Source organism: Heptranchias perlo, chromosome 32, assembly GCF_035084215.1.
Source record: "Heptranchias perlo isolate sHepPer1 chromosome 32, sHepPer1.hap1, whole genome shotgun sequence".
NCBI lineage: Eukaryota > Metazoa > Chordata > Chondrichthyes > Hexanchiformes > Hexanchidae > Heptranchias > Heptranchias perlo.
The window spans coordinates 33918028-33938511 of NC_090356.1; the positions used below are offsets into that span (position 1 = coordinate 33918028).

The 20484-nt window shown below is 46.2% G+C and overlaps 1 protein-coding gene across 1 annotated transcript in view; it reads left to right on the forward strand.

Moving 5' to 3' along the window:
- Nucleotides 1-20375: 20375 nt before the first annotated feature.
- Nucleotides 20376-20484, forward strand: part of LOC137301220 (ephrin type-B receptor 2) — a 1084770-nt gene continuing 1084661 nt past the window's right edge. Inside the window, exon 1 of the mRNA XM_067970697.1 lies at nt 20376-20469. Coding sequence (XP_067826798.1) covers nt 20418-20469 — 52 coding nt within the window. The 5' untranslated portion in view covers nt 20376-20417. The remainder of the gene's footprint in view (nt 20470-20484) is intronic.

The following is a 20484-nucleotide window of genomic DNA, read 5'->3' on the forward strand; positions in this document are numbered from 1 at the left end:
ACACCCTGTTTCAAAAAAGGGTGTAAGGATAAACCCAGCAACTACAGGCCAGTCAGTTTAACCTCGGTGGGGGGGAAACTTTTAGAAACAATAATCCGGGACAAAATTGACAGTTACTTGGACAAGTGTAGATTAATAAAGGAAAGCCAGCATGGATTTGTTAAAGGCAAATCGTGTTTAACTAACTTGATTGAGTTTTTTGATGAGGTAACAGAGAGGGTTGATGAGGGCAAAAATGTTGATGTGGTGTATATGGACTTTCAAAAGGCGTTTGATAAAGTTTCACACAATAGGCATCAAGACATCAAGATTCACGCCCATGGAATAAAGGAGGCAGTGGCAGCATGGATACAGAATTGGCTAATGGAAAGGAAACAGGGAGTAGTGGTGAACCGTTGTTTTTCAGACTGGAGGAAGGTGTACAGTGTTCCCCAGGGGTCGGTGCTGGGACCACTGCTTTTTTAGTATATGTTAATGACTTGGATTTGGTTGAACAGGGCAGAATTTCAAAATTCTGAGACATTCTGACAAAGAGACAAAACTTGGAAGTGTAGCGAACAGTGAGGAGGATAGTGATAGAATACAAGACGATATAGACAGGCTGGTGGAATGGGCGGACACATGGCAGATGGAATTTAATGCGGAGAAGTGCGAAGTGATACATTTGGCAGGAAGAATGAGGAGAGGCAATATAAACTAAATGGTACAATCCTAAAGGGGGTGCAGGAAGAGAGAGACCTGCGGGTATATGTGCACAAATCTTTGAAGGTGGCAGGACATGTTGAGAAAGCGGTTAAAGAAGTATACGGGATCCTGGTCTTTATAAATCGATGTGGAGATGCCGGTGATGGACTGGGGTTGACAAATGTTTTTGCCTTCCTCAGGCAAAAACATTTGCCTGAGGAAGGAGAAAATCTCCGAAAGCTTGTGAATTTAAAATAAAATTGCTGGACTATAACTTGGTGTTGTAAAATTGTTTACAATTTATAAATCGAGGCATTGAGTGAAAAAGCAAGGAAGTTATGATGAACCTTTATAAAACACTGGTTTGGCCACAACTGGAATATTGTGTCCAATTCTGGGCACCGCACTTTAGGAAGGATGTGAAGGCCTTAGAGAGGGTGCAGAAAAGATTTACTAGAATGGTTCCAGGGATGAGGGATTTCAGTTACGTGGATAGACTGGAGAAGCTGGGGTTGTTCTCCTTAGAGCAGAAAAGGTTAAGAGGAGATTTGATAGAAGTGTTCAAAATCATGAAGGGTTTAGATAAAGTAAATAAAGAGAAACTGTTCCCATTGGCGGAAGGGTCAAGAACCAGAGGATACAGATTTAAGGTGATTGGCAAAAGAACCAAAGGCGACATGAGGAAAAACTTTTTTACGCAGTGAGTAGTTATGACCTGGAATGCGCTGCCTGAAAGGAAGGTGGAAGCAGATTCAATCGTGGCTTTCAAAAAGGAATTGAATAAATACTTGAAGGGAAAAAATTTGCAGGGCTACGGGGAAAGAGCGGGGGAATGGGACTAACTGGATTGCTCTTACAGAGAGCCGGCATGAGCTCGATGGGCCGAATGGCCTCCTTCTGTGCTGTAACCATTCTATGATTCTCTGAGAGAGACCACACCTGATGACGTAAAATAGTGAAGAATTGCGATGGGTCCAGCAGTTTCCTGCAGCCACAGCTGTCAGCAGCAGCTGTGCTCTCCTTCACTAACAATTATGTTCAACATTTGTTCCACAACACCCCCCTACAATTAACAGCATCTCACCAAATACTAAAAACAAACAACTTGAATTGATATAGCACCTTTCATGACCTCAGGATGTCCCAAAGTGCTTCACAGCCAATTAAGTACCTTTTTTTTAAGTATTGTAATATATGAGCAGGATAAAACCAATCCGGCCAATTACCGCCCCATCAGCCGATTCTCAATCATCAGCAAAGTGATGGAAGGTGTCTTCGACAGTGCTATCAAGGTGCACTTACTCACTAGTAACCTGCTCACCGATGCTCAGTTTAGGTTCCACCAGGACCACTCGGCTCCAGACCTCATTACAGCCTTGGTCCAAACATGGACAAAAGAGCTGAATTCCAGAGGTGAGGTGAGAGTGACTGCCCTTGACATCAAGGCAGCATTTGACCGAGTATGGCACCAAGGAGCCCTAGTAAAATTGAAGTCAATGGGAATCAGGGGGAAAACTCTCCAGTGGCTGGAGTCATACCTAGCACAAAGGAAGGTGGTAGTGGTTGTTGGTGGCCAATCATCTCAGCCCCAGGACATTGCTGCAGGAGTTCCTCAGGGCAGTGTCCTAGGCCCAACCATCTTCAGCTGCTTCATCAATGACCTTCCCTCCATCATAAGGTCAGAAATGGGGGGGGTGTTCACGAATGATTGCACAGTGTTCAGCTCCATTTGCAACCCCTCAGATAATGAAGCAGTCCGTGCCCGCATGCAGCAAGACCTGGACAACATCCAGGCTTGGGCTCATAAGTGGCAAGTAACATTCGTGCCAGACAAGTGCCAGGCAACAACTATCTCCAACAAGAGAGAGTCTAACCACCTCCCCTTGACATTCAACAGCATTACCATCGCCGAATCCCCCACCATCAACATCCTGGGGGTCACCATTGACCAGAAACTTAACTGGACCAGCCATATAAATACTGTGGCTACAAGAGCAGGTCAGAGGCTGGGTATTCTGTGGTGAGTGACTCACCTCCTGACTCCCCAAAGCCTTTCGACCATCTACAAGGCACAAGTCAGGAGTGTGATGGAATACTCTCCACTTGCCTGGATGAGTGCAGCTCCAACAACACTCAAGAAGCTCAACACCATCCAGGACAAAGAAGCCCGCTTGATTGGCACCCCATCCACCACCCTAAACATTCACTCCCTTCACCACCGGCGCACTGTGGCTGCAGTGTGTACCATCCACAGGATGCACTGCAGCAATTCGCCAAGGCTTCTTCGACAGCACCTCCCAAACCCGCAACCTCTACCACCTAGAAGGACAAGAGCAGCAGGTACATGGGAACAACACCACCTGCACGTTCCCCTCCAAGTCACACACCATCCCCACTTGGAAATATATCGCCGTTCCTTCATCGTTGCTGGGTCAAAATCCTGGAACTCCCTTCCTTACAGCACTGTGGGAGAACCTTCACCACACGGACTGCAGCGGTTCAAGAAGGCGGCTCACTACCAGCTTGTCAAGGGCAATTAGGGATGGGCAATAAATGCCGGCCTCGCCAGCGATGCCCACATCCCATGAACGAATGAAAGAAACCATGGCAGCCAATTTGTGCACAGCAACCTCCCACAAACAGCAATTAAATTAAATAATGACCACACGATCTGTTTTTTTTAGTGATGTTGGTTGAGGGATAAATATTGGCCAGGACACCGGGGAGAACTCTCCAGCTCTTCTTCGAATAGTGCCACGGGATTTTTAACATCCACCTGAGAGGGCAGGCGGGGTCTCGGTTTAACATCTCATCTGAAAGATGGCACCTCCGATACTGCAGCACTCCCCCAGTACTGGCACTGGAGTGTCAGCCTGGATTATGTGCTCAAGTCTCTGAAGTGAGACTTGAACCCATGACCTTGTGACACAGAGGCGGGGGTGTTACCACAGCCAACACTGCTCGAGTGTCCACAGGAACACTCTCTGCACACACAGATTTCAAACACCTTTTATTGGTTTACAGAAAGTCCTGCACGCTATTTGTCACCCAGATGTGAGCCCCCAGTGCCTGTCTAAAGTGCTCTTTTACATGCTGTATGATGTGTTCCCCCAGTGGCTGCAACGTGGGAAAAGGAGCTGGCTGAAGCTCAGCCTCGGTCTCGTGAGATGCTCCTAATTGCTGACATCTAATAGGTAAACTGCCAACGTGAAGCTCCCTGTAGGCAGCTCACCGACTAGAGGGTGGGAATTGGTGCTGCTCCAGGTTCTTAACAGCCTGCAGCTGCTTAAAGAGGAGGTACATATTTTTGTGATCAAAGTAGAGAAACATCCCCGTGGGGTTACAGGAAGATATCTGGGATCAGGAAGAGGGCCCTGAGATTTCGAAATACTGCCGTGGAGATGCTGGTGGAGTAAATTCAGGCTGGAAAGTCTTGTAATAAATCTGACCCTGACACCTTGTGGGTGGTGACGAGAATCTTCATTGAGGTGATCAAACCAAGCACAAATTAAAATAATTACAACACTCAAGACATAGTTATAAGAACAGAACAAAATTACCCTGTTCTCTTCTGAGTAGAGACGCTCGACCTGCTCAGGTGTTTCCTTCTTCTCTGGAACTTCTTCCTCTCCTACTGACGTCCTACAATCACCTGTACTTATACTGGTCTTGTAATCGGTACTGGCCCGACCCTTTCACCTGGAGCCTCGAAATGTGATGTTGTTTTTCCAACATAACAAGGTCAGGGATGATCAGGTCGATTGGTTATTGTCAGCTGGATGAATTTAGAATGGAGGGAGACGAGGCCGATCATCCATGAGCAGCTTATCTCAACAGGTTAATTTCTTTAAGAGACAGGTATTGCCCAGAGCTACAGTGATTAAGATAAGGCTGGTTAACCGTGAGCAGCTTATCTCAACACAGCATTCTTACTAAATTCTTTTAAAGGCATTACCTAGGATTACAGCAGCTACACTAAGCACAGGTTATTTCAGCATTTTAGTTTTAACTGTTTCATTGACAGGTCGAGGAATTCAAATGATATATACACCATATCTTCCTGGGCTCTCGCGTGAATCTTCCTTCACCTGTCCATTCTTACAGTAGGTCCTCTTCCCCTTGGATAGTTTACAGATTTAGGTACATTGGTGAACCGCATAGCGAGAGATGACACAGCATGTGAATGTAATCAGCATTATCTCCAGGACATGTCTACAGTGCAGAAAGAAATGTAATGATTTCACCAGGAAAGCCAAAGTAAAACACCCATCACATTTCATACCTTATGCAAAGCCCTGCAGGTCACTACCTTTCCCTTAGCACCATCAATCCTTCCCTTCCACACTTTCACTCATGTCCCCAAAACCTGCTCCTCTCCTCACAATTATTTCTCCCTTTTGGCCACACTTACTGCTTCTTCCTGACATCATGCACCCTATGCTAAGCAGGCTCATACATAGTGAGGGTTGCAAGCCCTTGTCCAGGGCACATATTAACTCCCTGCCACTCTTCTTTCAGGAGAAGCTGGCACACCACAGGAGGGAGAGAACCAGCAGAGCAGGAGGCCCCAGCACACTGCAAACGCTCAGCTCCATGGGAGAGGCTGCCATTGACATCGTAGGCCATCTACACTGGAGGTGGCAAGTCTGGAGGCCTGGCATAGCCGAGCTTGTTGGCATCTTCCCTTCCTCTTCTCTTTCTACTTCATACACTCAGTCACACACTCAGTCACACAATCTCTCTCACACTCTCTCACACATTCTCTCACACACTCAGTCACACACTCTCTCACACACTCTCTCACATACTCAGTCATACACTCAGTCACACACTCTCTCACACACTCTCTTACACACTCAGTCACACACTCAGTCATACACCCAGTCACACTCTCTCTCACATACTCAGTCACACACTCAGTCACACAATCTCTCTCACACTCTCTCACACACTCAGTCACACACTCTCTCACACACTCTCTCACACACTCTCTCACACACTCTCTTACACACTCAGTCACACACTCAGTCATACACCCAGTCACACTCTCTCTCACATACTCAGTCACACACTCAGTCACACAATCTCTCTCACACTCTCTCACACACTCAGTCACACACTCTCTCACACACTCAGTCACACATTCTCTCACACACTCTCTCACACACTCAGTCACACACTCTCTCACACACTCAGTCACACACTCTCTCACATACTCAGTCACACACTCAGTCACACAATCTCTCTCACACTCTATCACACACTCAGTCACACACTCTCTCACACACTCAGTCACACACTCTCTCACACACTCTCTCACACACTCAGTCACACACTCAGTCACACACTCTCTCACACACTCAGTCACACACTCTCTCACACACTCAGTCACACACTCAGTCACACACTCTCTCACACACTCTCTCACACACTCAGTCACACACTCTCACACATTCTCTCACACACTCAGTCACACACTCTCTCACATACTCAGTCACACACTCAGTCACACAATCTCTCTCACACTCTCTCACACACTCAGTCACATACTCTCTCACACACTCAGTCACACACTCTCTCACACACTCTCTCACACACTCAGTCACACACTCAGTCACACACTCTCTCACACACTCAGTCACACACTCAGTCACACACTCAGTCACACACTCTCTCACACTCTCTCACACACTCAGTCACACACTCTCACACATTCTCTCACACACTCTCTCACACACTCAGTCACACAATCTCTCACACACTCAGTCACACACTCTCTCACACACTCTCTCACACACTCAGTCACACACTCAGTCACACACTCTCTCACACACTCAGTCACACACTCTCTCACACACTCTCTCACACACTCAGTCACACACTCTCTCACACACTCTCTCACACGCTCAGTCACACACTCTCACACATTCTCTCACACACTCTCTCACACACTCAGTCACACAATCTCTCACACACTCAGTCACACACTCTCTCACACACTCAGTCACACACTCAGTCACACACTCAGTCACACACTCTCTCACACACTCTCTCACACACTCAGTCACACACTCACACACTCAGTCACACACTCAGTCACACACTCAGTCACACACTCTCTCACACACTCAGTCACACACTCTCTCACTCATTCTCTCACACACTCTCTCACACACTCAGTCACACACTCTCTCACACACTCAGTCACACACTCTCTCACACACTCAGTCACACAATCTCTCACACACTCTCTCACACACTCAGTCACACAATCTCTCACACAATCTCTCTCACACTATCTCACACACTCAGTCACACACTCAGTCACACACTCAGTCACACACTCTCTCACACACTGAGTCACACAATCTCTCTCACACTCTCTCACACACTCAGTCACACACTCAGTCACACACTCTCTCACACACTCAGTCACACACTCAGTCACACACTCAGTCACACACTCTCTCACACACTCTCTCACACATTCTCTCACACACTCAGTCACACACTCTCTCACACACTCTCTCACACACTCTCTCACACACTCAGTCACACAATCTCTCTCACACTCTCTCACACACTCTCTCACATACTCAGTCACACACTCAGTCACACAATCTCTCTCACACTCTCTCACACACTCAGTCACACACTCTCTCACACACTCTCTCACACACTCTCTCACACACTCAGTCACACACTCTCTCACACACTCAGTCACACACTCTCTCACACACTGAGTCACACAATCTCTCTCACACTCTCTCACACACTCAGTCACACACTCTCTCACACACTCTCTCACACACTCAGTCACACACTCAGTCACACACTCTCTCACACACTCTCTCTCACACTCTCTCACACACTCTCTCACACACTCTCTCACATACTGAGCATAGCAACCTGGTGGTGCATTGCAACTCCACTCATCTGTTAGTGCCTGCCCTCACGTCTACATCTTAATCCTGTTCCTTTCCCCTTTTTCTGGGTCAATCAGAAGATTTGGACACTGATGCCAGACTGGTGATAAAACCTTGATGATGGTACAGTGTCAGACTCTCACCCAACATGGAAATCAGCATCAGGCAGGAAGCAAAGTGTGATGGTTGATGGGTGATTTTGCGACTGGAAGGCTGTTTCCAGTGGGGTTCTGCAATGTTTAGTACTCGGTCTCTTGTTTTTTGTGGTATATATTAATATTGTGGTATATATTAATATTAATGATTTGGAGTTGAATGTGGGGGCCTTGATCAAGAAGTTTGCAGATGATTCAAAAAATTGGCCGTGTGGTTGATAGTGAGGAGGAAAGCTGTCGACTGCAGGAAGATATCAATGGACTGGTCAGGTGGGCAGAAAAGTGGCAAATGGAATTCAATCTGGAGAATGTGAGGTAATGCATTTGGGGAGGGCAAACAAGGCAAGGGAACACACAATAAATGGGAGGATACTGAGAGGTGTAGAGGAAGAGAGGGACCTTGGAGTACATGTCCACAGATCCCTGAAGGTAGCAGGACAGGTAGATGAGGTGGTTAAAAAGACATACGGGATACTTTCCTTTATTAGCCGAGGCATAGAATATAAGAGCAAGGAGGTTATGCTAGAACTGTATAAAACATTGGTTAGGCCACAGCTTGAGTACTGCATACAGTTCTGGTCACCACATTACAGGAAGGATGTAATTGCACTGGAGAGGGTGCAGAGGAGATTTATGAGGATGTTGCCAGGACTGGAGAAATTCAGTTATGAGAAAAGATTGGATAAGCTGGTTGTTTTCTTTGGAACAAAAGAGGCCGAGCGGAGATTTAATTGAGGTATGTAAAATTATGATGAGACTAGGTTGAGTGGATAGGAAGGACCTATTTCCCTTAGCAGAGGGGTCAGTGACCGGGGGGCATAGATTTAAAGTAATTGGTAGAAGGATTAGAGGGGAGCTGAGGAGATTTTTTTTCACCCAGAGGGTGGTGGGGGTCTGGAACTCACTGCCTGAAAGGGCGGTAGAGGCAGAAACCCTCAACTCATTTAAAAAGTACTTGGATGTGCACCTGAAGTGCCGTAACCTACAGGGCTACGGACCAAGTGCTGGAAGGTGGGATTAAGCTGAATAGCTCTTTTTCGGCCGGCACGGACACGATGAGCCGAATGGCCTCCTTTTGTGTTGTAACTTTCTATGATTCGATGATTCTATGATAACACTCTGTCGCCTTCCAATGCCCACTCTGTTGCCAGAAAGCCAGCTGGGCCAGACTGCCCTGGCAGATGGTGTGTTGTTGCAGTCTGCAGCTGGACCCTCTCAGACATGAGCTCCAAGAGGTCACTGAGCACAAGCATCTGATGAGCTCTTGAATGAGCCGCAGCAAACTCCCTCCTCCCAAATTGCAGCACCTCATAGATTCACTACAACAAGTAAAAGAGTACTCAGACATGCACCATGGGCTCACACTGAGGTGAGAGACAGTGAGTAGGCCTTTCTTTAAGCCAGTAAAACCACAATGCCGTTGGAAATCTTTGCATGCAGGGAGCGTTCCTATAGTGACTGGTAATCTTGCAATATTAATTGACATGACTATCCATGTTGGTATATGAGCAGATGCTGTTAATTGTAGGGTGGATGGACTGGGACAGATGCTGGACATGTAGGGTGGATGGACTGGGACAGATGTTGGACATGTAGGGTGGATGGACTGGGACAGATGTTGGACATGTAGTGTGGATGGACTTGGACAGATGTTGGTCATGTAGGGTGGATGGACTGGGACAGATGTTGGACATGTAGGGTGGATGGACTGGGACAGATGTTGGACATGTAGGGTGGATTGAATGGGTCAGATGTTGGACATGTAGGGTGAATGGACTGGGACAGATGTTGGACATGTAGGGTGAATGGACTGGGACAGATGTTGGACATGTAGGGTGAATGGACTGGGACAGATGTTGGACATGTAGGGTGGCTGGACTGAGACAGATGTTGGACATGTAGGGTGGATGGACTGGGACAGATGTTGGACATGTAGGGTGGATTGAATGGGTCAGATGTTGGACATGTAGGGTGAATGGACTGGGACAGATGTTGGACATGTAGGGTGGATGGACTGGGACAGATGTTGGACATGTAGGGTGGATGGACTTGGACAGATGTTGGTCATGTAGGGTGGATGGACTTGGACAGATGTTGGTCATGTAGGGTGGATGGACTTGGACAGATGTTGGTCATGTAGGGTGGATGTAATGGGACAGATATTGGACATGTAGGGTGAATGGACTGGGACAGATGCTGGACATGTAGGGTGGATTGAATGGGTCAGATGTTGGACATGTAGGGTGAATGGACTGGGACAGATGTTGGACATGTAGGGTGAATGGACTGGGACAGATGTTGGACATGTAGGGTGGATTGAATGGGTCAGATGTTGGACATGTAGGGTGAATGGACTGGGACAGATGTTGGACATGTAGGGTGGATGGACTGGGACAGATATTGGACATGTAGGGTGGATGGACTTGGACAGATGTTGGTCATGTAGGGTGGATGGACTTGGACAGATGTTGGTCATGTAGGGTGGATGTAATGGGACAGATATTGGACATGTAGGGTGAATGGACTGGGACAGATGCTGGACATGTAGGGTGGATTGAATGGGTCAGATGTTGGACATGTAGGGTGAATGGACTGGGACAGATGTTGGACATGTAGGGTGAATGGATTGGGACAGATGTTGGACATGTAGGGTGAATGGACTGGGACAGATGTTGGACATGTAGGGTGGATTGAATGGGTCAGATGTTGGACATGTAGGGTGAATGGACTGGGACAGATGTTGGACATGTAGGGTGAATGGATTGGGACAGATGTTGGACATGTAGGGTGGCTGGACTGAGACAGATGTTGGACATGTAGGGTGGATGGACTGGGACAGATGTTGGACATGTAGGGTGGATTGAATGGGTCAGATGTTGGACATGTAGGGTGAATGGACTGGGACAGATGTTGGACATGTAGGGTGGATGGATTGGGACAGATATTGGACATGTAGGGTGGATGGACTTGGACAGATGTTGGTCATGTAGGGTAGATGGACTTGGACAGATGTTGGTCATGTAGGGTGGATGTAATGGGACAGATATTGGACATGTAGAGTGGATGGACTGGGACAGATGTTGGACACGTAGGGTGGATGTAATGGGACAGATGTTGGACATGTAGGGCGGATGGACTGAGACAGATGTTGGACATGTAAGGTGGATGGAATGGGACAGATGTTGCACATGTGGGGTGGATGAGCAGAGATTATTCAGCTGAAATTCTCTCCAATGAGCTGCTGCTGAACAGTTCTGGCTGAGGTCAACTGTTGGAACTTTTCCGCTCCCGCACCAATATCATCAGTGTCGTCTCCCTCATCGTGCTGTGGGTCATTGTCCAGTGTGGCTCCATGTGTTGTCCCTGTTGCAGACCAAAGTTATGCAGCACACAGCAAACCACTCTGTATGGGGCACTCTGTATGGTTCATATTGCAGGAAGCCACGAGACCTGTCCAGGCAAGCAAAATCATTGCTTGAAGACTCCTATGGTCTGCTCGATGATGTCTCTGGTTGAGCCATGGATCTGATTGTAGCAGTGTTGTGCAGCCGAGCGTGGCTTCCTAAGCCAAGTATGTAAAGGATAGCCCTTGTCTCCAATCTTGATATATATTAATGACTTGGACTTGGGTGTACAGGGCACAATTTCAAAATTACAGATGACACAAAACTCAGAAGGGTAGTAAACAGTGAGGAGGATAGTGATAGACTTCAGGAGGATATACACAGCTTGGTGGCATGGGCGGACACATGGCAGATGAAATTTAATGCAGAAACATGCAAAGTGATACATTTCGATAGAAAGAACTAGGCGAGGCAATATAAACTAGAGAGCACAATTCTAAAAGGGGGTGCAGGAACAGAGAGATCTGGGGGTATATGTGCACAAATCATAGAAGGTGACAGGGCAGGTTGAGAAAGTGGTTAAAAAAGCATACGGGATCTTGGGCTTTATAAATAGAGGCATAGAGTACAAAAGTATGGAAGTCATGATGAACCTTTATAAAACACTAGTTCAGCCACAAATGGAGTATTGTGTCCAGTTCTGGGCACCTCACTTTAGGAATGATGTGAAGGCCTTAGAGAGGGTGCAGAGGAGATTTACTTGAATGATTCCAGGGATGAAGGACTTCAGTTACGTAGATAGACTGGAGAAGCCGGGGTTAATCTTCTTGGAACAGAGATGGTTGCGAGGAGATTTGACAGAGGTATCCAAAATCATGAAGGGTCTAGACAGAGTGGATAGACAGAAACTGTTCCCATTGGCGGGAGGGTCAAGAACCAGAGGACATAGATTTAAGGTGATTGGCAAAAGAGCCAAAGGCGACATGAGGGAAAACTTTTTTACACAGCAGGTGATTAGGATCTGGAATGCACTGCCCGAGGGGGTGGTGGAGGCAGATTCAATCATGGCCTTCAAAAGGGAACTGGATAAGTAGTTGAAAGGAAAAAATTTGCAGGTCTACGGGGATAGAGCGTGGAAGTGGGACGAGCTTGTTTGCTCTTGCATAGAGCCGGTGAGGACTGAATGGGCTGAATGGCCTCCTTCCATGCTGTAACCTTTCGATGATTCTGTGATTCAATCAGCCAGATGTTTTCCCAAGTGTGCAAAACTGGGCAAAGAGTGGAGCAGCTAGATAACTGACACAATATAAAAACAAAATAGCAGCTGCCAGGAAAGCAGGAACAGACCTTCATGATGCACTGTGAGTGATCAGTTGCACATCGATAGAATGGAAGCCCTTGTGATTCAAGAAGGCAGTTGCGTTGTGTGAAGGAGCCCGCAGGGTGATGTGGGTGCAGGCAACGGCACCCTGGACTTGGTGAAATCCGGAAATCAGTGCAAACACCAGAACTCTATCTTTCTGCCTCTGGATGTCCATTGGGAAATTGATGAATGTGTTTGCTCTGGCAAACAAGGCATCTGTCACCCGTTAATTACAAGCTCGGACGGCAGATTGACTGATCCTGCTGATAGATTGTGTGGCAGCCTGGAAGGAGCTGGAAGCAATGAAGTTCAGGGCTGCAGTGAGTGTGAGTGGAGCAGGCAATGCAGTGCTCGCTGGAGGAACCGGCTACATGCCTTCCTGCAAGACACGTCAGGACAATTCTGTCACTGTTTCCATGGAGAATCAAAATGTCTTCAAGCACAGCTCCTCAGAGGACTGGGGTTATGTTGCTCTAAGCCTATAAACTGTGTTGGGAGAGTGAAGGTTCCTCTGAGCTTGCCTCCTTCTATTTGCTCTCCCTCCAGCTGAAGCTCTGTTTGCTTCTTCCTCCTTGTCCTCTCAGAGTGGGATTCCTAGAATGACCCCCATCACGAAACAATTGCAATGCCAGAAATCCCTTAACAGTTCAGAACCTACACTAGTGACTACAAGTACTTTCAAAAACACACAAGCTAGTGCAAGAAAAATGTCTACAAAAGCTTTACCCAAGAGCAGGTGGGAATCACTTGAAATAGTGTTTGAAACGGCCGCCTCAGGACTGATATCGGCCACGGCTGGTGGGCTGAAGCAGGAAGTGGTGGTAGACAAGCAATGGGGTTGAGAATGACATCACTTGACCCCAAATTTGAATACATTCATGAGGCTCCTGCCTGTTTCAATCAAGAGCCCTGGCAGGAATTATGTTCGCCAAAAATCAGACAAATTGTAAATAATGAATGTGAGAGTGGGAGAGCAATTGGGAAATAGTGACCACAAAATAGCTTGGTTCAGACTGCCAAGGCAGGGGGCAAACCGTGCCCACCTGGGCAGTGTGAGGCTGGGCGGGCAGTGTTAAAATCACCACTTTACAATCCATAGATGAAAATAATGATTGTCATGCGTAATATAATCGAGGTCTGCCAGCACGGATTTGTTAAAGGTAAGTCATGTTTGACAAATTTAATATATTTTTCTAAAGAAGTGGTGCTTGGATTGTGAAAGAGAATATAGTAGGTGCAGTGTATTTGTGAATGTGAGTGTGTGTCCGTGTATCTGTGAGTGTGAGTGTGTGTGTCCGTGTATTTGTGAATGTGAGTGTGTGTCCGTGTATCTGTGAGTGTGAGTGTGTGTGTCCGTGTATTTGTGAGTGTGAGTGTGTGTCCGTGTATCTGTGAGTGTGAGTGTGTGTCCGTGTACCTGAGTGTGTGTGTCAATGTATCTGTGAGTGTGTGTCCGTGTACCTTTGAGTGTGAGTGTGTGTCAATGTATTTGTGAGTGTGAGTGTGTGTCAATGTATCTGTGAGTGTGTCCATGTATCTGTGAGTGTGAGTGTGTGTGCAAGTATCTGTGAGTGTGAGTGTGTGTCAATGTATATGTGAGTGTGTCCATGTATCTGTGAGTGTGACTGCATGTCAATATATATGTGAGTGTGTCCGTGTATCTGTGAATGTAAGTGTGTGCCCATGCATCTGTGAGTGTGAGTGTGTAACAGTGTATCTGTGAGTGTGTGCACCAAAAACAGATTAACTGGTCATTTATCTCATTGTTTGTGGGATCTTGCTATGTGCAATTTGACTGCCATATTTGTCTACAACAGTGATTACACTTCAAAAATAACTAATTAGTTACGAGGAACTTTGGGACATCCTGAGAACATAAAAGGGTCTCTATAATTATGAGCTCTGTTGTTCTTTCTTCCTCCAAAAGAGGATAGTTGATCATTAAACAACTGGCCTCACTAGCAGAGACCAGGTACAAGGAATCCTCCAGAGCAGTATGGTGAGCAACACAACTCACCATTAAATGTGTGAGAGCATTTCCACCAGTCTCGTGACTGCAGTATGTACACACATCTTACCCCCTTAATTGGTCATTCCACTGTTTGAACATCGAGGGCTTCAACGGTAATCCTTGCCTCTCCATAATGTAATGACTGGCCCGTAGTAACGTAAACACGTGTCCTCTGACTCAACCCACTTGTGATTTGCCAGACACCTTGATGTTTGAGACATCAACTCCAATGACAGGTTTCATGGATGCTGGTCACCAACTGTTTAATGCAGGCTCTCACCTTTTAGTTTTTGTAAAGACATGTTGTTCCATGTGGCTGATTCCACTCTAGGCCGTGGAGTGATATTAGAACATAAGAACATAAGAAATTGGAGCAGGAGTAGGCCAATCGGCCCCTCGAGCCTGCTCCGCCATTCAATAAGATCATGGCTGATATTCTGGTGTAGGCTGGACTGTGCTCTCCTTGCAACTGTTTCCTATTTTTGCCACAAATCCACTTCATAGCTTGGTCCTGGAGCTTGGTTTAGGCCAATGGAAACTCTTCCATTGCATTGCCAAAAAGAACAAACCTTGAAGGGTGATTTGACCACATGTCATCAGATTCATTTATTTACAAAGTTTACATGGACAATGCATTTATGATTCAGTCATCATAAGCAGGATAACAAAACCCAACTTTCAGATGTAAAATGGCAACATGAGTAAAACTTGACAGAATCAAAGTTCTGTAAATAGGTATACAATTCTCAATATTAACTCTACAAATTAAATTATAACAGATTAAACGATACATAGAATCAGGCACAGTTCCTCAATCTGCATTGAGTTAGTTGGTTTTAATTGAGGCAGCTGTGGGGGCATTTCATGACCTATGGCCTAATGGGGGAGGGGGCAATCAGCAAGGGTTCCTGATCCTGATTGCTACCACAAAGGGCACTTGAGGATGTCAGCCGAGGACAGTATCAGGTTCCACTGTGACACTCTCATGGTGAACAGTGCTGACACTCAACATCTACCCTCATATATGAACAATGACCAGAAGGCAGCTCATGTCCAATAAAGCTTACCCCAGCATCAATCAGCACCTTCAGGAGAAAATGGAGGAAAATTGAAGGGGGATAAATGCTTTATAAAAGAATCAGGCAGGTCGATAAACTCCTCTGTAAGGAGGAACAATCATCCACTTCAATGTACTGACAAACACTTGTCTCTTCTCTCTGCAATGGTGCTGTGACAACTAAAGTGTCTTTATCTTCTCTATTGAGGGATCATTTCAATGGCTCAGTTTTTATCTTCTCCAAGATTTTAACATGAGGTAGGTGCTTGTTGAAAGGTGCACGATGGAGATTCTATCGCCAATTCAGTCTCCAGAGGTCAGTCTCTGGTCCAGTACAAAACTTAGAATCTGAAACTGGAATCTATTGTAGGTTCACAGATTTTTGACTTCAGGAAACAGCCCATCTGGTCTTTCATACTTACAAGCGTCACTCACTCATTGTTATGATCTTACCAAGCACTGTAAGATGTATTGTAATATAAATATTCCCCTTTCTGGGTTTCTCAAATTGTTATGAAGGATCCTGATAGACAGACAATAATCCTTTCTACTTGATCAACTGACAAAAGTTTGGCCCTGACTTTAATGATAGCTTTGGCTGTTCTTAGGTTGTTATGGTTTAAGTATGTTTTAATTGCTGGTTTAAGTGTTCATATGAGACAACACTGTAATACACCTGTCTCTGAGAATATTAGTGGGATCACACTCAAGACAAAAGCTTCCTGACAGCTGCTTGACTGAAGAAAGGGAAAGATGCCTTTGAGAATAGTTGCCGCTATTCAAGAAAGGAAGGAGAGAGAAAACAGGGAACTACAAGCCAGTTAACCTGACATCAGTCATCAGGAAAATGCTGGAATCCATTATTAAGGACGTGGCACTTAGAAAATCATAATATGATTAGGCAGAGTCAACATGGTTTTATGAAAGGGAAATCGTGTTTAATAAATTTAATGGAGTTTTTTGAGGGTGTAACTAACAGGGTAGACAAAGTGGCACCAGTGGATGTAGCATATTTGGATTTTCAAAAGGCATTCGATAAGGTGCCACACAAAAGGTTGTTACTCAAGATAAGGGCTTAATGGGGTTGTGGGTAATATATTATCAAGGATAGAGGATTGGTTAACGGATACAAAATAGGGATAACCGGGTCATTTTCAGGTTGGCAGGCTGTAACTAGTGGGCTGCCGCAAGGATCAGTGCTTGGGCCTCAGCTATTTACAATCTATACTAATGACTTAGATGAAGGGATCGAGTGTAATGTATCCAAGTTTGCTGATGATACAAAACTAGGTGGGAAAGTAAGCAGTGAGGAGGACACAAAGAATCTGCAAAGGGATATAGACAGGTTAGGTGAGTTGACAAGAAGGCAATGGGGTATAATGTGGGGAAGTGTGAGGTTATTCACTTTGGTAGGAAGAATAGAAAAACAGAATATTTTTTAAAGGGTGAAAAACTATTAAATGTTGGTGTTTGGAGGGATTTGGGTGTCCTCATACAAGAAACACAGAAAGTTAACATGCAAGCAATTAGGAAGGCAAATAGTATGCTGGCCTTTATTGCAAGGGGGTTGGAGTACAAGAGTAAGGAAGTCTTGCTGAAATTGTACAGGGCTTTGGTGAGACCTCACCTGGAGTACTGTGTACAGTTTTGGTCTCCTTATCTAAGGAAGGATATACTTGCCTTAGACGCGGTGCAACAAAGGTTCACTAGATTAATTCCTGGGATGAGATGGTTGTCCTATGAGGAGAGATTGAGTAGAATGGACCTATACTCTCTGGAGTTTAGAAGAATGAGAGGTGATCTCATTGAAACATATAAGATTCTGAGAGGGCTTGACAGGGTAGATGCTGAGAGGCTGTTTCCCCTGGCTGGAGAATCTAGAACTAAGGGGCATAATTGCAGGATAAGGGGTCGGCTATTTAGGATTGAGATGAGGAGAAATTTCTTCACTCAGATAGTTTGGAATTCTCTACCCCGGAGGTCTGTGGACGCTCAGTCATTGAGTATATTCAAGGCTGAGATCGATAGATTTTTGGACTCTAGGAGAATCAAGGGATATGGGGATAGGGCGGGAAAGTGGAGTTGAGGGCAAAGATCAGCCATGATTTTATTGAATGGCTCGAGGGGCCGTATGGCCTACTCCTGCTCCTATTTCTTATGTTCTTAGAAGTGGTTCCCATTTAACCCTTACACTGCCAGACTAACTCGTTGGGATTTCTAAGCATTGTCATTTAGAATTAGCTTTAAAATAACTAGAATCAGAAAATGAGAATCTGTCTTGCGTACTCTGAACTATACACTAAGCTGCATGTGTTTTGGGGAATTTTGTGCGAATCGAGGTAAAGTATTTAGAGCTCGAAAATACATTTCCATTTTAGACACTGGCTGACAGCCTTAAGCACTCTCGTGTTGCTCTGTCTTGACAATGGGCCGTGACTTCAAACTCAAAAGACGATCCCATACTACAGCACCATGAATCATCCCATTTCCAGCAGCAACCATCAGAAAGTCTATCTCGGCTTGCACACTTGCTGCTAATTTTGTTGCATTGTGTGGAAGTGGCCTGAGACCCAATCTAAGCATTTTCACACAAGATCCAGAGACTAGTTCCTTCAAAGCCCAAACCAGGAGATTGAAAGGACACATGTATTATGTGGGTCATTCTGGGGGTGTGTGTGTGAGGAGGAGGAGATACTGCCCACTAATGCTGGCTTGTTTTCCAAACTTTGACTTTTAAAATAATCCCTTTTCACTCCTTCACAGAAAAGAGGAAAAGATGGGGAGAGGGGGAGACAAGTGGAGAAGGGAGAGGAGAGGGAGAAATGGAGAGGACACAGAAAGGAGAGATGGAGAGGTAGAGCAGGTGAGGAAGAAATGGAGAGGAGGTGGGGAGAGGTGGAGAGAGAGAGATGGAGATGGGATATGGGGAGAGACAGAGGTTTGAAGAGGGAAGAGGGAGAGAGAGAGATGGAGAAATGGAGACAGATGGCGAGCTCCACAACAGTGTCATGCACTCTGACATTTAATTCCTGAGTATTTGGAATAAGCTGGGTGCAGTGTGTGGGAGCAGTGACAGTCCCTCTGCTGTGATGTTTTGGTGAATTTATTCTCCCTTTAGTCCGTTCCTGAGCTGAACACAGACATGCAGCGAGTCTCACATGGCAGAGTTTGGCATCAGACCCTCTCCTTTAACTCTTTAATCACCGGAGGATCTCTACAGCCTCCCATCCACGGTGCAGTGATGTCTATAGTGGGGAAATATCATCCCAGTGCTGACTGTCTATAAATCAGCTGCAGGTTTATGGAACCAGCGGGTCCGCTGTAATACAATGACAGCACAGATTATAATCCTGCAGTAAGGGTGAGGCCAGTGTTAAATAATCAACGTGCTGACCAGGTGGCCAGCTGTTTTGATCCGGCCTCACGGTTGCAAAACAAGTGAAGAATCTGCTAAGTATCTGGGGGCGCATCTGGTCACCCGGGAGTCACGGCTCTGGAGTTAAACCTGGGGCTTGTCACCCGACATGATATTGTGTCGAGAACGGTTCTTGATGCAGTTTCTAGCCGGTAGATGGGGGTATCCACGAAATAGCCCGCGACCGCCTCTTGGTCCATGCCACCAATGGCCAGCGCAGATTCTAATGCCTTTTATCTTATTTTCCAAAAGCAACCCCAACGAATATTAGCTATTACCTGTGTCATTTATAAAACCTGAAGTTTATGAAAATGAACCATCTTCAATCCTTAAATGTTCATTTCATTGTATAAAACGTGGTGACCAATCCAAACATTCAATGATAGAAATGACCAAGAACTGAAACATGGAATAAACTGTGGGGGAGAGAAATGGAGAGAAAAGAGGAAAAGATGGAGAGGAGATAAGTGGAGAAGGGAGAGGAGAGAGAGAAACGGAGAGGACACAGAAAGGAGAGATGGAGAGGGAGAGCAGGCGAGGAAGAAGTGGAGAGGAGGTGGGGAGAGTTGGAGAGAGGGAGGGAGAGAGATGGAGAAATGGAGACAGATGGCGAGCTCCACAACAGTGTCATGCACTCTGACATTTAATTCCTGAGTATTTGGAATAAGCTGGGTGCAGTGTGTGGGAGCAGTGACAGTCCCTCTGCTGTGATGTTTTGGTGAATTTATTCTCCCTTTAGTCCGTTCCTGAGCTGAACACAGACATGCAGCGAGTCTCACATGGCAGAGTTTGGCATCAGACCCTCTCCTTTAACTCTTTAATCACTGGGCGATCTCTGCAGCCTCCCACCCCCGGTGCAGTGATGTCTATAGTGGGGAAATATCATCCCAGTGCTGACTGTCTATAAATCAGCTGCAGGTTTATGGAACCAGCGGGTCCGCTGCACAGATTATAAACAGGGCACTGTGGTGGTGTCGGACCGCCTCTGCCTGATACCGGGATACACTCGTTCCCTCTCCGGTAAAACCCCAAACCCCGATCCCACCCTGAGCTGCAGCTGGAAACCTGGAACCTGAGCTCCCAACCCGCCCAGACTGGGTGATTGACAGGTGTGGTCAGTACTACTGCGGCTGGGGGGGGGTATACAATAATATAATACAACCTTTCACAGTTACCCTCTATCTGAATGAGTAAAGAGTTAAATATAATCTGCTAATTATGATTAATATTTAATCTGCTTCGGCCGCAGTGTGATTTGGTGTAAAGTGGGGGCGGGTGCCAGTGCTGTAAGTGTGTGCCACCCCTCGGTGTGCTGGCGGATGGCACGGCCCCTCTGGCTGGCTCTCCCCCCTCTCTCTCTCTCTCTCTGGGTGATTCAGGCGTGTTCAGCCGCTGTCTTGCACTGAGTGTGTGCCTGAGAGTCAGTCCCATCATCAATCCATGCTGTTCCTCACCTCCCACAATGGGCATCTTTTGGATATTTTGGATATTTCCTGCTGTTTCCGCCCTGGAAGGTATAGTCACGGTTT